This window comes from Peromyscus leucopus, chromosome 23, assembly GCF_004664715.2.
Source record: "Peromyscus leucopus breed LL Stock chromosome 23, UCI_PerLeu_2.1, whole genome shotgun sequence".
NCBI classification, from domain to species: Eukaryota; Metazoa; Chordata; class Mammalia; order Rodentia; family Cricetidae; genus Peromyscus; species Peromyscus leucopus.
This window is the reverse complement of record NC_051082.1, coordinates 28,755,060-28,767,394: the sequence shown is the minus strand read 5'-3', so window position 1 is coordinate 28,767,394 and position 12,335 is coordinate 28,755,060. Positions and strand designations below refer to the sequence as shown.

Here is a 12,335-nt window from a genome sequence, read left to right as displayed (position 1 = left end):
GCTCAGTGGCTGGGAATACTGGCTGCTCTTCCAGAGGAAGCGGGGGTCAATTCTCAGCACCCACAGGGCACCTCACAGCTGTCTGTAACTCCAGTTCCCGGGGATCTGGCACCCTCACACAGACATACATGCAAGGGAAACCCAATGCACATAAAATAATTTTTTTTTTTCGTTTTTTCAAGACAGGGTTTCTCTGTGTAGCTTTGCGCCTTTCCTGGGACTCACTTGGTAGCCCAGGCTGCCCTCGAACTCACAGAGATCCGCCTGCCTCTGCCTCCCGAGTGCTGGGATTAAAGGCGTGCGCCATCACCGCCTGGCAAAATAAATAATTTTAAAAATCTAAAAGAATTTTTTCTAAGCCTCTTATCTTCAGTTCCCTAATCTAATAAAACAGCAGTAGTAGCGGCCTCCACTCACAGAACAGTTATGTACATCTAATGCAATACTCGTGTGTGTGTGTGTGGGGGGGGGGAAATAAATCACTGAACACGTACACATTGGACTGAAGAGTCAGTACGTTAACGCTGTGCGTGTAGTTTAGTGGTCTAGCCTGTGCCTCAGGTGGTGTGTTTAATCTGGGGGCGGGGCAGCGGGGCCCTTTCAGGAAAATAAACTATTAGCATCAGGCTGTGTTATTACCTGTAATCCCAACACAGGGGAGGTGGAGGCAGGAAAATCACAAGCATAAAGTCCTAGTGAGCTATGTAGCGAATTGAGAGGGCTAGCCCGGGCTACATAAGGACCCCCTTCCCTTCCCACACAAAGGAGTAGACACGATCAGCTCATCTCTCAACTGCTCTTTTAGGAGGGATGTTCAGGTTAAGTCCAGTTTTGTAGATGGGGAGACGCCGTTAGTGAGACACCAATTTGAGAGTTGGGTTCACAGTTTTCCGATCTTCGCCCACAGGCACAGAAGCAGGCAGGGTCACCAGCGTAGCCACCAGGACCTGCGCCTGGATGGGGGCTCACGGCTCCCTCCGGTGGCCGGAAAGAAGAGCGCAGCCCGCGGGCTGGAACTGGGCGAGGAGAGGGTTTTCTCTGGGCTGAGAGGGACCAGGCTGGAACCCCGAGGACATTCCAGGTCTCTATTGAGACAGGAATCGCACGACTCCGGAAGACGCCGACCGACGTCGCTCGCAGTTCTCGGCCACACACCTGAGTCAGGTGCCGCGGTTCCGCCCACTCCAGTCCACTTTTCCGCAGTCGCCACACGCCCCTTTCGGGTACTCCTGGGGGTTCCTCGGAGCTCGAACTGGAGTCAGATCCGCACCTTGGGCATCTCTTAGCATCGTGGTGACGGGGGGCCCAGGGGGTCGCGACCCACTGCCATGCAGATGGCACCCGGGACACACGTGGAGCCGTGGGGCTGGCACAGGCAGCTTGGGGGCAGTGTGGGCGGAGCTTGCGAGTGGACCACGCCTTGGGGGCGGGGCTTGACCCGGGACCAATGGGACGCCTTGCTGGGGAGGGCAGGCTCCGGGCCTGACATCCCGGTAGCCCGCTTGGTTTTTCCGGCCCCCTCGCCCCCCTCCGCGCGTAGCGGAGCCCCCCCAGGCGCGCGGGGATCACCCCGGAGCAGCTGCGTTCCTAGGGTGGTGAGTGAGGACCCTGCCGCACCCAGCTGCGGGGTGCGCTTGGCCGGCCGCGGCCAGATCCCTGGCCCACAGGCATCCAGTTACTGGAGCAAGTGGACAAGAACGGGTGGGTGGGGGAGGAGGACCCTGGGGACCCCCGTGTGCCGCGGTGCCAGGCGGCCTGCATGTGTGTTTGGACAATCGAGGGCTCTGTTCGGATTGATAGAGTTTTTTTTTTGGGGGGGGGGGTGGTTCCTCGTAGAGATTAGAAAAATCTGGTTAGGATTGAGATGGGCTGAGAGACAGAGGTGATGGAGGGCGGAGCTTTGAGAGATTTGAAAGTTTCTTACTGCCCTTGTGTGAGATGCTGTATTGGGGGTACTCGAGAGGGGCAGCTTGGGACTCGGGAGGAGGTGCTTTCTACCAGCCGCTAACTTCCCTCTGGGGAGATCTCCTTCCTCTCTGGTTTCCAGTTAAGGAGAGACCCTGTTTGTCAGGGGGGTCTGGGTTCCTTTTGCAGAGCCGCTGCTACCCCTAGTTTTAGAGGCAGAAAGGAAGGCACGGGCCCCAAGAGCTGAAAGGGGCCCCGATTATACACCGGGGTCCGAGAGTGTGGGGAAAGTTGCTGGGACAGTTTTGAGTTTCTACACCGTGTGTGTGTGTGTGTGTGTGTGTGTGTGTGTGTGTGTCCTTTGCAACTCTCCTTTTGAGGAAGCTCCGAGTGATTGACGAGGGTTTTGTTTAGGAGGAACAGCTCTGTGGGATTGCTTTCCAGCCCCTAAAAACCCTCTTTTACAGGTCACCTAAGCCCTTCTGTGGCTTCCTCTGCCCACGCTCAGCTATGGCCAGCGAGAGCTCCCCTCTGCTGGCCTACAGGCTTCTGGGGGAAGAGGGGGGCGCCTTCCCTCCCACTGGAGCCGGGGGATCTGGGGTGCCGTCAGCCCGAAAGCTCTCCACCTTCCTGGGTGTGGTGGTGCCCACCGTCCTGTCCATGTTTAGTATCGTCGTGTTTCTGAGGATCGGTGAGTAGAGCAAGGATTTCCTGGGAAGGGGGGGGGGGGCAGGCCAGGCTGCGGCTAGGGATGGGCCCTAGTGGACAGATGGAGGGCGGAAGGAAAAGACCCCCTGTGCGTGCCTCTGCTGTGGGACTCTGCTACCCAGTGGGATGGGGACAGGGGGAGAGGATGTGACTGCCCCTTGTGACCTGCTTTTCTCCTCCTGTTCAGGCTTCGTGGTGGGCCACGCTGGGCTGCTGCAGGCCTTGGCCATGCTCCTGGTTGCCTACATCATTCTGGCACTCACGGTCCTCTCAGTCTGTGCCATTGCCACCAATGGAGCGGTGAGAGGGGGCGGAGCCTACTGTATCCTCCAACCTAGGTGGCCTGGGTCTGGGTTGGTCTGTCTTCCAGGGTTCAGGGCCGGGAAGGGGCCACTATCTCCTCTCTGAAAACAGGCCAAAGGTTTATGAATGGTGAGCAGCAGGATGAGAAGGTAAAGGTGACCAGCACTCTGTCTTCATGTTAGTACCGCTATCTGATCTCCGAACAATGTTATCAGTTAGCATTTTAAGGGCAGAGGTTGTAGCTCAGTGGTAGGGTGCTTGCTTAGCGTGCTTGAGGTCTGGGGTGATCCCCAGTCCTGCTCCTCTCTAACAACAAAAAGGCTCAGTGATAGTCATTTTATAGATGAGGAAAGTGGATGCCAGGTGGAAATGCAGGCCTGTCACCCTGGATACCTGGGAGGCGGATGCAGGAGGATGAAAAGTCCATGACCATCCTGGGCTACAGAGCGAATTTAAGTCCAGCCTGGGCAACTAATGGAGGCCTTGTCTCAAAATAAAAAGAGTGGAGTATGGTGATGCCTAGCACTGGGGAGGTGGAGGCAGGAGGATGAGGAGTTTGAAGTTATCCTAGGCTACAGAGTGAAAAGAGAGCAGGGTAACAGCTCAGGGTCGAGAGCTTGCCTGGCGGGAGCGGGAAAATGGGGACGATTGTGCGTTCTTATGATTTATTCAAAGATACAAGACGAGAGTGCACTGCTCCTGAGAGTGAGCTGATAGTTACAGGAAACCCGGAAGTGAAGCTGCGGAAAGATGGGCTTACGGCCCCTTCCTCCATCTCAGTTTCTTTTCCCTTAACGCTCAACCCCTGCTTCCACTTTTAGTCATGATCAGCAGGACCCTGGGGCCGGAGGTTGGCGGCAGCATCGGCCTCATGTTCTACCTGGCCAACGTCTGTGGCTGTGCTGTGTCCCTGCTGGGACTGGTGGAGTCGGTGCTGGATGTCTTCGGGGCTGGTCTGTACTCTCCCTGACCTGGTCTGGGGGGTGCTGAGTTCTTCGGGGTTTCGGATTCTGGAGCTGTGTTTCCCAAGTGCACATAGCAGAGGCTTCACTTTCTGTCTGGCCTGCCTTCTGCAGGACGTGTGGGCAACCCAGTGCTTGTCTCCGTCCCCAGGCATGTCCAACCGGCAGCCCTCTGGACACATGTGGCTGCATGTGGCCAAGGATAGTTATAAATGCTCCCAACACCAAATTTTAAGCTCCTTTAAAACATTAGATTCCTGGCCGGGCAGTGGTGGCGCCCGCCTTTAATCCCAGCACTCAGGAGGCAGAGCCAGGCTGATCTCTGTGAGTTTGAGTCCAGCCTGGTCTACAGAGTGAGTTCCAGGACAGCTAAGGCTACACAGAGAAACCCTGTCTCACAAAACAACAAAAAATTTCCTTTTTAGATATGCATTTTTTCCCTTTTTTTTGGGGGGGGGGGAGTGGCGAGTGCGGGGTGTGCATGTGTGATGTGTAAATATGCATGTGTGGATGACCCTACTTGAGCATGCCTATGTGGAGGCAAAGGTCAATGTTAGCTATCTTCCTCTATGGCTCTTCGCCTTATTTGCTTATTTGTAAATATTCACTAATTTTTTTTTATTATTGTGTGTAGGATAGCGGGACACACACCTGCTATGGCTTGAGTGTGGAGGTCACAGGACAAGTTTGTGAAATCAGTTCTCTCCTTCTACCTCTATGCTGTTTGAGGGGACCAAACTCAGATCTCCAGGCTTGCTTAGCAAAAATGTTTACCCACTGGGCCATCTTGCCTGTCCTATTTATTTTTGTGTGTGTACAGTGAAGGTAGATTTATTAAGGGGAAGTAAGCAATAACTCCAAAAACCGGGCATGGTGGCACACCTTTAATCCCAGCACTCGGGAGGCAGAGAGGCAGGTGGATTTCTGAGTTCGAGGCAAGGCTGGCCTACAGAAAGAGTTCTAGGACAGCCAGGGCCACACAGAGAAACCTTGTCTTGAAAAGCCTAAAAGAAAAAAAAGAAAGAAAGACAGATAGAAAGAAAGAACTTCTGAGAGTGGGAGGAGGCTCCGAGGACAGAAACCCTTAATCTTATTTTTTTATTATTTATTTATGTGTATGTGCCAGCGTGAGTTTATGTGCACTGTGTGCATGGAGGTAAACTCAAAAGTCAGAAGATGGCCTTAAAACCCCTGGAACTAGAGCTTCGGGTGGCTTTAACAGTGTGTGTTCTGAGCACTGACCTGGTGCTTTGCAAGGGCAGGAGGCATTCTCTTTCTATTATTATTATTATTATTACTATTATTATTATTACTGTTATTGACAGGGTTTCTCTACATAGCCCTGGCTGTTCTCAAACTCACTGTGTGGGTCGGGTTAGCTTTGAACTCAGAGATCTGTCTGCCTCTGCTTCCCAAGGGCTGGGATCAAAGGCGCGCTCAGCAGAGCAAACCACTCAAATGCTAAAAAAGAAACGCTTCGTGTGACACGTTAGTCTTGAGCTTAGGGTGACTATTGCCGTGATGAAACCCCATGACCAAAGCAACTTGGGGAGGAAAGGCTTTATTTGGTTTACACTTCCACATTGTGGTCTGTCACTGAAGGAAGTTGGGACAGGAACTCAAGCAGGGCAGGAACCTGGGCCGGAGCTGATGCAGAGGCCATGGGGGAGTGCTGCTCACTGGCTTGCTTTAGAACCACTTCTGGTACCCAAATCTGTGTTTGTCAGGTTCTAGAGCAACAGAACTTATAGAATGAGCCTCTGTTTCCTTCTCTCTACACACACACATATTATATACTCTCTCTGTATGGGGATTTATTAGACTGACTTACAGGTGTGATCCAGCTAATCCAACAATGGCTGCCTATGAATGGAAGGTCCAAGAATCCAGTAGTTGTTCAGTCTGTGAGGCTAGATGTCTCAGCTGCTCTTCAGTAAACACCAGAACCCTGAGGAAGTAGACTCTAATGCCAGTGAAGGAGTGGATTTGCTAGCGAGGGCGAGAACAAGCAGGCAAAGAGAGAGAGCTTCCTTTTTCCGGGTCCTTTAGGTGTGGTCCAGATTAAAGATTTATCTTCCCATCTCTATGATTAGAAGGGGATCTTCCTCCTAATAATTTAATTAAGAAAAAAAAAAACTCCTCTCAGGTGTGCCCAGTCATTGGGGTTTTAGTCAATTCCAGGTGTAGTCAAGTTGACCACTGAGAACAGCCGGCACACACGGCAAGCGCTTTACCAACTGAACCCTCTCCCTCCCTCTTTTATTTATTTATTTAAAAGAAAAACTCTCACGTATCCCAGACTGTCCTGGAGATAACCTTGAACTCCAGATTCTCCTGCCCCACCTCCCCCGTGGTGAGAATACAGGCATGTGCCACCGTGCCTGGTTTTATTTGGGAATGAAACCCAGGCCTGTATGTATGTTAAGCAAGCACCCTGCCAACTGAGTTACAGATCCAGCTCTGTGTGTGTGTGCGTGTGTGTGTGCGTGTGTGTGTGTGTGTGTGTGTGTGTGTGTGTGTGTGTGTGTGTGTAACATGGCCTTTTTCTTCTAGCATGTGGGTCCCAGGGATTGAACTCAGTTTGTCTGACTTGGCAGTGGGTATATTAACTCCTGAGCCACCTTATTATTGTCTTTTTATGAGATTAAAAAAAAATTGTGTGTGCGGGGGGGGGGGGGGGGGGGCAGTTCTTGAGAAGGATTTGTTAATGACATTTGTTATCAATGACACTAAGGATTTGTTAGTGTCATGTTGCAAAGTCCAAAGATCGGACATGCCTGGTTCTAGTCAGAGAGCCCGGCCTGATGTTCTGGAAATTGCCATAGCAAGATGGGTACCCAGCAGGGAGAGCGAAGATGCTGGGTTTACCCTGAAAAGGGGTGTAGGATAAATTCGGCCTCTAGTAGCAGGTGGGTAGCAGGGGTCATAGTCAGGGCTGGGCGTCTCCTCGGGGGTCAGATCTTTTATCTCAAGCCTGCTTCTTTTCAGACGTCACAGGCGCCAGCGGGATCCGGGTTCTACCCCAGGGTTACGGCTGGAATCTGCTCTACGGCTCCCTGCTGCTCGGCCTCGTGGGTGGCGTGTGCACACTGGGAGCTGGACTCTACGCCCGTGCCTCCTTCCTTACCTTCCTGCTGGTCTCTGGCTCCCTGGCCTCCGTGCTGGTCAGCTTTGTGGCCATGAAACCCAAGGACATCCAGTTGGCGCCCCGACCAGGCACCAACGGCTCCTCTGTGCCACCCCGTTATGGCCACTTCACTGGTTTCAACGGCAGCACCCTGAAGGACAACTTGGGTGGTGAGCTGAACACTGTAGTGCCGGGGTGGGGGTTGTGGGGGGGCTTGAGTGATAGGTGGGCCTTAGAATCCCCAGAGAGGGGCTGGAGAGATGCTTCCGTGGTTAGGGGTGCTCAGCACCCATTATCAGGCAGTTCACAGTTCCAGCTTCAAGAGATATGACACCATGCTCTGGCCTCTTTGGGCACCTGCACATGCATGGCATAAAACCCCCTCCCCCATACTTATAGCAAAATATACAAATAAGTCTTAAAAACAAGAATCCCAGGAAACGCTGTGGATGTAGCTCGTTGGTAGAACACTTGGCTAGCTCGCACAATTGACCGCTCATGGCGGTGCGTGCCTGTAATCCCAGCACTTGGAAGTAGAGGCAGGAGGATCGGAAATTCAGTGTCATCCGTGGCCGCACAGTGAGGCCAGCCTGAAGTGAGATCCCGTCATGGAAGAAGGAGGAACAGACTAAGGAAGGGTGGGTTAAGCAGAGAAGGGGGAACCTCACCTCGATTCGGGGCTGGGGAAACCACGAGCAAGCCCTGCAGGTCCTTTGAGCTGGGCGGGTGAGTTCGGATAGGAGCTGAGGTAGAAGAGGCCGTGAGAGAGGACGGAGGAGGATGGGAGGAGGCGACACACGGCCCCTCGGGTCAGGGCTGTGGAGGGGAGCGTGAGAGTGGGGTGGCCGGGCGGGATGTGTGAGGGGAATACCGATGCGCTTTCCTCCGTCAGCTGGTTATGCTGAGGACTACACCACGGGCGCCATGATGACCTTTGCTAGTGTCTTTGCGGTCCTCTTCAACGGCTGCACCGGCATCATGGCTGGGGCCAACATGTCAGGTGAGAGTCCGCCCTTGGTGGTGTGTGTGTGTGTGTGTGTGTGTGTGTGTGTGTGTGTGGTGTGTGTGGTGTGTGTGTGTGTGTGTGTGGTGTGTGTGTGTGTGTGTGTGTGTGTGTGTGTGTGGTGTGTATGTGGTGTGTGTGTGGTGTGTGTGTGTGTGTGTGTGGTGTGTGTGTGTGTGTGTGGTGTGTGTGTGTGTGTGTGTGGTGTGTGTGTGTGTGTGTGGTGTGGTGTGTGGTGTGTGTGTGTGTGTGTGTGGTGTGTGTGTGTGTGTGTGTGTGTGTGTGTGTGTGTGTGTGTGTGTGGTGTGTGTGTGTGTGTGTGTGTGTGTGTGTGTGTGTGTGTGTGTGTGTGTGTGTGTGTGTGTGTGTGGTGTGTGTGTGTGTGTGTGTGTGTGTGTGTGTGTGTGTGTGTGTGTGGTGTGTGTGTGTGTGGTGTGTGTGTGTGGTGTGTGTATGTATGTGGTGTGTGTGGTGTGTGTGTGTGTGTGTGTGGTGTGTGTGTGGTGTGTGTGTGTGGTGTGTGTGTGTGTGTGGTGTGTGTGTGGTATGTGTGTGTGTGGTGTGTGTGTGGTGTGTGTGTGTGTGGTGTGTGTGTGTGTGGTGTGTGTGTGTGTGGTGTGTGTGGTGTGTGTGTGTTTGTTAAGGCTGTCACCATGAGAGATACAGGTGTACTAGAACGGCTGGCCCCTCCGTCTCTGCCCCTGTCCCTCCAGGGGAGCTGAAGGACCCCAGCCGGGCGATTCCACTGGGCACCATCATCGCTGTGGCCTATACCTTCTTCATCTACATCCTCCTCTTCTTCCTCTCCAGCTTCACTTGTGACAGGTACGTACGTGGTGGAGGGAGATGGCAGACTCCCTGAGGCTGAGTGTTAGCATAAGATGGTATCCTGGATCTGGGCGGTGGTGGCGCACACCTTTAATCCCAGCACTCAGGAGGCAGAGGCAGGCGCATCTCTGTGAGTTCGAGGCCAGCCTAGTCTACAGAGTGAGTTCCAGGAAAGGCACCAAAGCTACACAGAGAAACCCTGTCTTGAAAAAGCCACCCCCCAAAAAAGGTGGTACCCTGGGTCACCTCAGGTTGTCAAACAGGTGCCCAGGTTGTTGGGTTGGAGGGACAGCTGGAGATGTTTCTCCCACTGGGAGAGAGATGGCGCCACCAGGCAGGGCTAGCTCCATGGCTACAGTCCGCCTGTCACCAGTAGCTGCCGTCAACTGTGTGAATTGTAGGCACTTTGGAGTGTGGGGGGGATGAGGGGCAGGGCCTTTCTGGTAATGGAGGGTTTTTGTTGTTGTTTGTGTTCTCTTTTTCGGGGGGGATAGAGTAGGTTATTATGTAGCCCAGGCTGGCCTTGAACTTTCTATTGTAGCAAAGGCTGGCCCTGAACATGTAATCTTCCCACCATTCTCCCAGAACAGTGTGATTATAGGCACCCACAAGCATGCCCTATTCACCTTTCTAGTAATTTGCATTTGTACAAATATTTTGTCTCTTGGTCACACACTGTTGGGAATGACAAAATCCAAGTAGGTCAAAGATAACCAGGGAATGCCATGAACACATCTGGGCACTTTTGATATATAGATCAGGCTTGTCCAGACACCAAGGCTGCAGTCACCAAGGAGGACCTTATTTTGTATTAATTTTTTTTTTTTTTTTTTTTTTTTTGTTTTTCGAGACAGGGTTTCTCTGTGTAGCTTTGCGCCTTTCCTGGAACTCACTTGGTAGCCCAGGCTGGCCTCGAACTTACAGAGATCCGCCTGCCTCTGCCTCCCGAGTGCTGGGATTAAAGGCGTGCACCACCACCGCCCGGCTGTATTAATTTTTTTAAAAGTATGTATATGTGTGTGTGTGTCTGTGTGTGGTATGTGTGCATTCCTCTCCAAGGCCAAAGGGAGGTATCAGGTGTCCTCTAGTACTCTCTCTCTTATTCTTTTTTGAGGCAGGGTTTCTCACTTTGTAGCCCTGGCTGTCCTGGAACTTGCTGTGTAGACCAGGCTGTCCTCAAACTCACAGAGATCCCCCTGCCTCTGCCTCCCCAGCACTGTAATCAAAGGTGTGCGCTGCCTCCCCCTTCTCTTTATTCTGCGGCAGGGTCTCTCACTGAACCCGGAGAGTCTGTTGTCTCCTCTGTGGCTACACCCATGCTTGGCTTGATACGTGGGTGCTAGGATCCAAACTCAGGTCTTCCTGGTTACTAGGAAGTTCCCTGAACCACTGGGCCATCTCTCCAGTCCTTTGTTATATTTTTAAGGCAGGATCTTGCTCCGTACCTCAGGCTGGCCTTGAACCAGAGATTCTCTCGTCCCTCCCGTGGATGTGCACCATCATGCCTGGCCTAAAACGGTTCTTTCTTTTCTCTTCTGTTTTGACACAGGGTCTTAGCCTATGGCCTTACACTCATGGCAATCCTCCAGTCTCAGCCTCCCAAGTTCTGAGGTTCCAGGTGTGAGTCATCAGTCAGGCTCCAGGACCTAGCCTCTTTTGCTTTTGAGACAGGGTCTCACATAGCCCAGGCTGGCCTCAGACTCCCTATATATAGCTGAAGCTGGTCTTGAACTCCGGATCCTCCTGACTCTGCCTCCTGAGTGCTGGCATTACAAGGCCTCCTCTAGGGCATAGCTCTGGAAACAGTGTCACAAGTACCTTTTCTCATGCGGCCCTTATGATGGCTCACTGATGGACCCTTCCTCTGCCTTTTCCTCCTGGCTAGGACCCTGCTTCAGGAAGACTATGGGTTCTTCCGTGGCATCAGCTTGTGGCCCCCACTCGTGTTGATCGGCATCTACGCCACGGCACTCTCGGCCTCCATGAGCTCTCTCATCGGCGCCTCCCGAATCCTGCATGCCCTGGCCCAGGATGACCTCTTCGGTGTGGTGCCCGCTGGGTCTGCCGCGCTGCTCTGGGCTTGCCCTCCTGGGTCTGTCTCTGCCCCCTCTAGGCTGGGACTCACTTGTCTAGTGATTCTGTTTTGTTTTTTTGTTTACAGGAGTCATCTTGGCACCGGCCAAGGTAGTCTCTGGAGGGGGTAACCCCTGGGGTGCTGTCCTGTATTCCTGGGGCCTGGTGCAGGTAAGTCTTCCTTTCAGCCACGCTGGCTAGTCTAGCTAGCAGACTGAGAACCTATCTTAGGTCTAGATAAGAGGTGTAAATGAGAATTAGGATATTGGCCAGCGATTGTTTTAAACCTGTAATCTGAATTTGGAAGTGGAGGTAGGGGAATGGATTGAAACTGAAGCCAGCCTGAGCCACACAAGAAGACCCTGCCTGAAAATAAATAAATAAGATGGGCAGTTCAAGCATAGAATCCTAACAGTTAGTAGGCAGAGGTATAAGGACTGCAACAAGTGTGAGGCCAGGCTAGCCAGTTAGAGCCTAACACACACACACACACACACACACACACACACACACACACACACACACATTGGCACTCTTTGGGGTGCACTGGTATTTATTTATTTATTTATTTATTTATTTATTTATTTATTTATTTATTTATTTATTTATTTATATTGAGACAGTCTCAATATGTAGCCCTGGCTGCTCTGGAACTTGATATGTACTCCAGAATGATCTAGAACTCATAAATATCTGCCTACCTTTGCCTCCTGAGTGCTGGGATTAAAGATGCGCACCAGCGTGCCTGGCCACACTTAATTTCTTAACTTTGTTTTGCACTCCTGGGGATTGTACCTGGTATCTTACACATACTGAGTCATCTGCCGCTGACTTCTACCCCCCATCCCTCATCTATCTGTTTTCCTTTTTCTTTTCTTTTTTTTTTTTTTTTTTTTTTTTTTTTTTTGGTTTTTCGAGACAGGGTTTCTCTGTGTAGCTTTGTGCCTTTCCTGGAACTCACTCGGTAGCCCAGGCTGGCCTCGAACTCACAGAGATCCGCCTGCCTCTGCCTCCCGAGTGCTGGGATTAAAGGCATGCACCACTACCGCCCAGCTTGCTTTTCTTTTGAGACAGATTTTTTTGTGTGTGTAGCCCAGGCTGGCCTAGAACTCTTGCCTCCCCTCCTGAGTTCTGGGACTACTTTGGCATTATGAAGTGTGGATTGATCTTTCTTGGGGGACACTGGCATTCTGTGGAACTTTGTGTGGGTGAATTGGCTTTATGTAGGGTTCCTTGGCACCTCCTTGGGTACACAGATATTGCAGAGAGGTGCGTTGACATTCTGGTTTTGTCTTTCTACTTTTGGATTTGGGGGAATGGCATGGTCTCCCATGGTCTCTCAGGCTGACCTGAAGCTTCTGGTCCTCCACCTCTACCTCCTGAGTGCTGGGTTACAGGTGTGCACTTCTTTGCCTTGCCTGATTTA

At 52.2% G+C, this 12,335-nt stretch overlaps 1 protein-coding gene across 1 annotated transcript in view; it reads left to right on the top strand.

Moving 5' to 3' along the window:
* The first annotated feature begins 1,442 nt into the window (after window positions 1-1,442).
* The window catches only part of Slc12a9 (solute carrier family 12 member 9), an 18,294-nt gene continuing 7,401 nt past the window's right edge, over window positions 1,443-12,335 (top strand). The window contains 9 exon segments of the mRNA XM_037198524.1: window positions 1,443-1,595; window positions 2,373-2,596; window positions 2,801-2,935; window positions 3,738-3,869; window positions 6,867-7,175; window positions 7,898-8,005; window positions 8,722-8,833; window positions 10,722-10,879; window positions 10,998-11,109. Coding sequence (XP_037054419.1) covers window positions 2,416-2,596; window positions 2,801-2,935; window positions 3,738-3,869; window positions 6,867-7,175; window positions 7,898-8,005; window positions 8,722-8,833; window positions 10,722-10,879; window positions 10,998-11,109 — 1,247 coding nt within the window. The 5' untranslated portion in view covers window positions 1,443-1,595; window positions 2,373-2,415.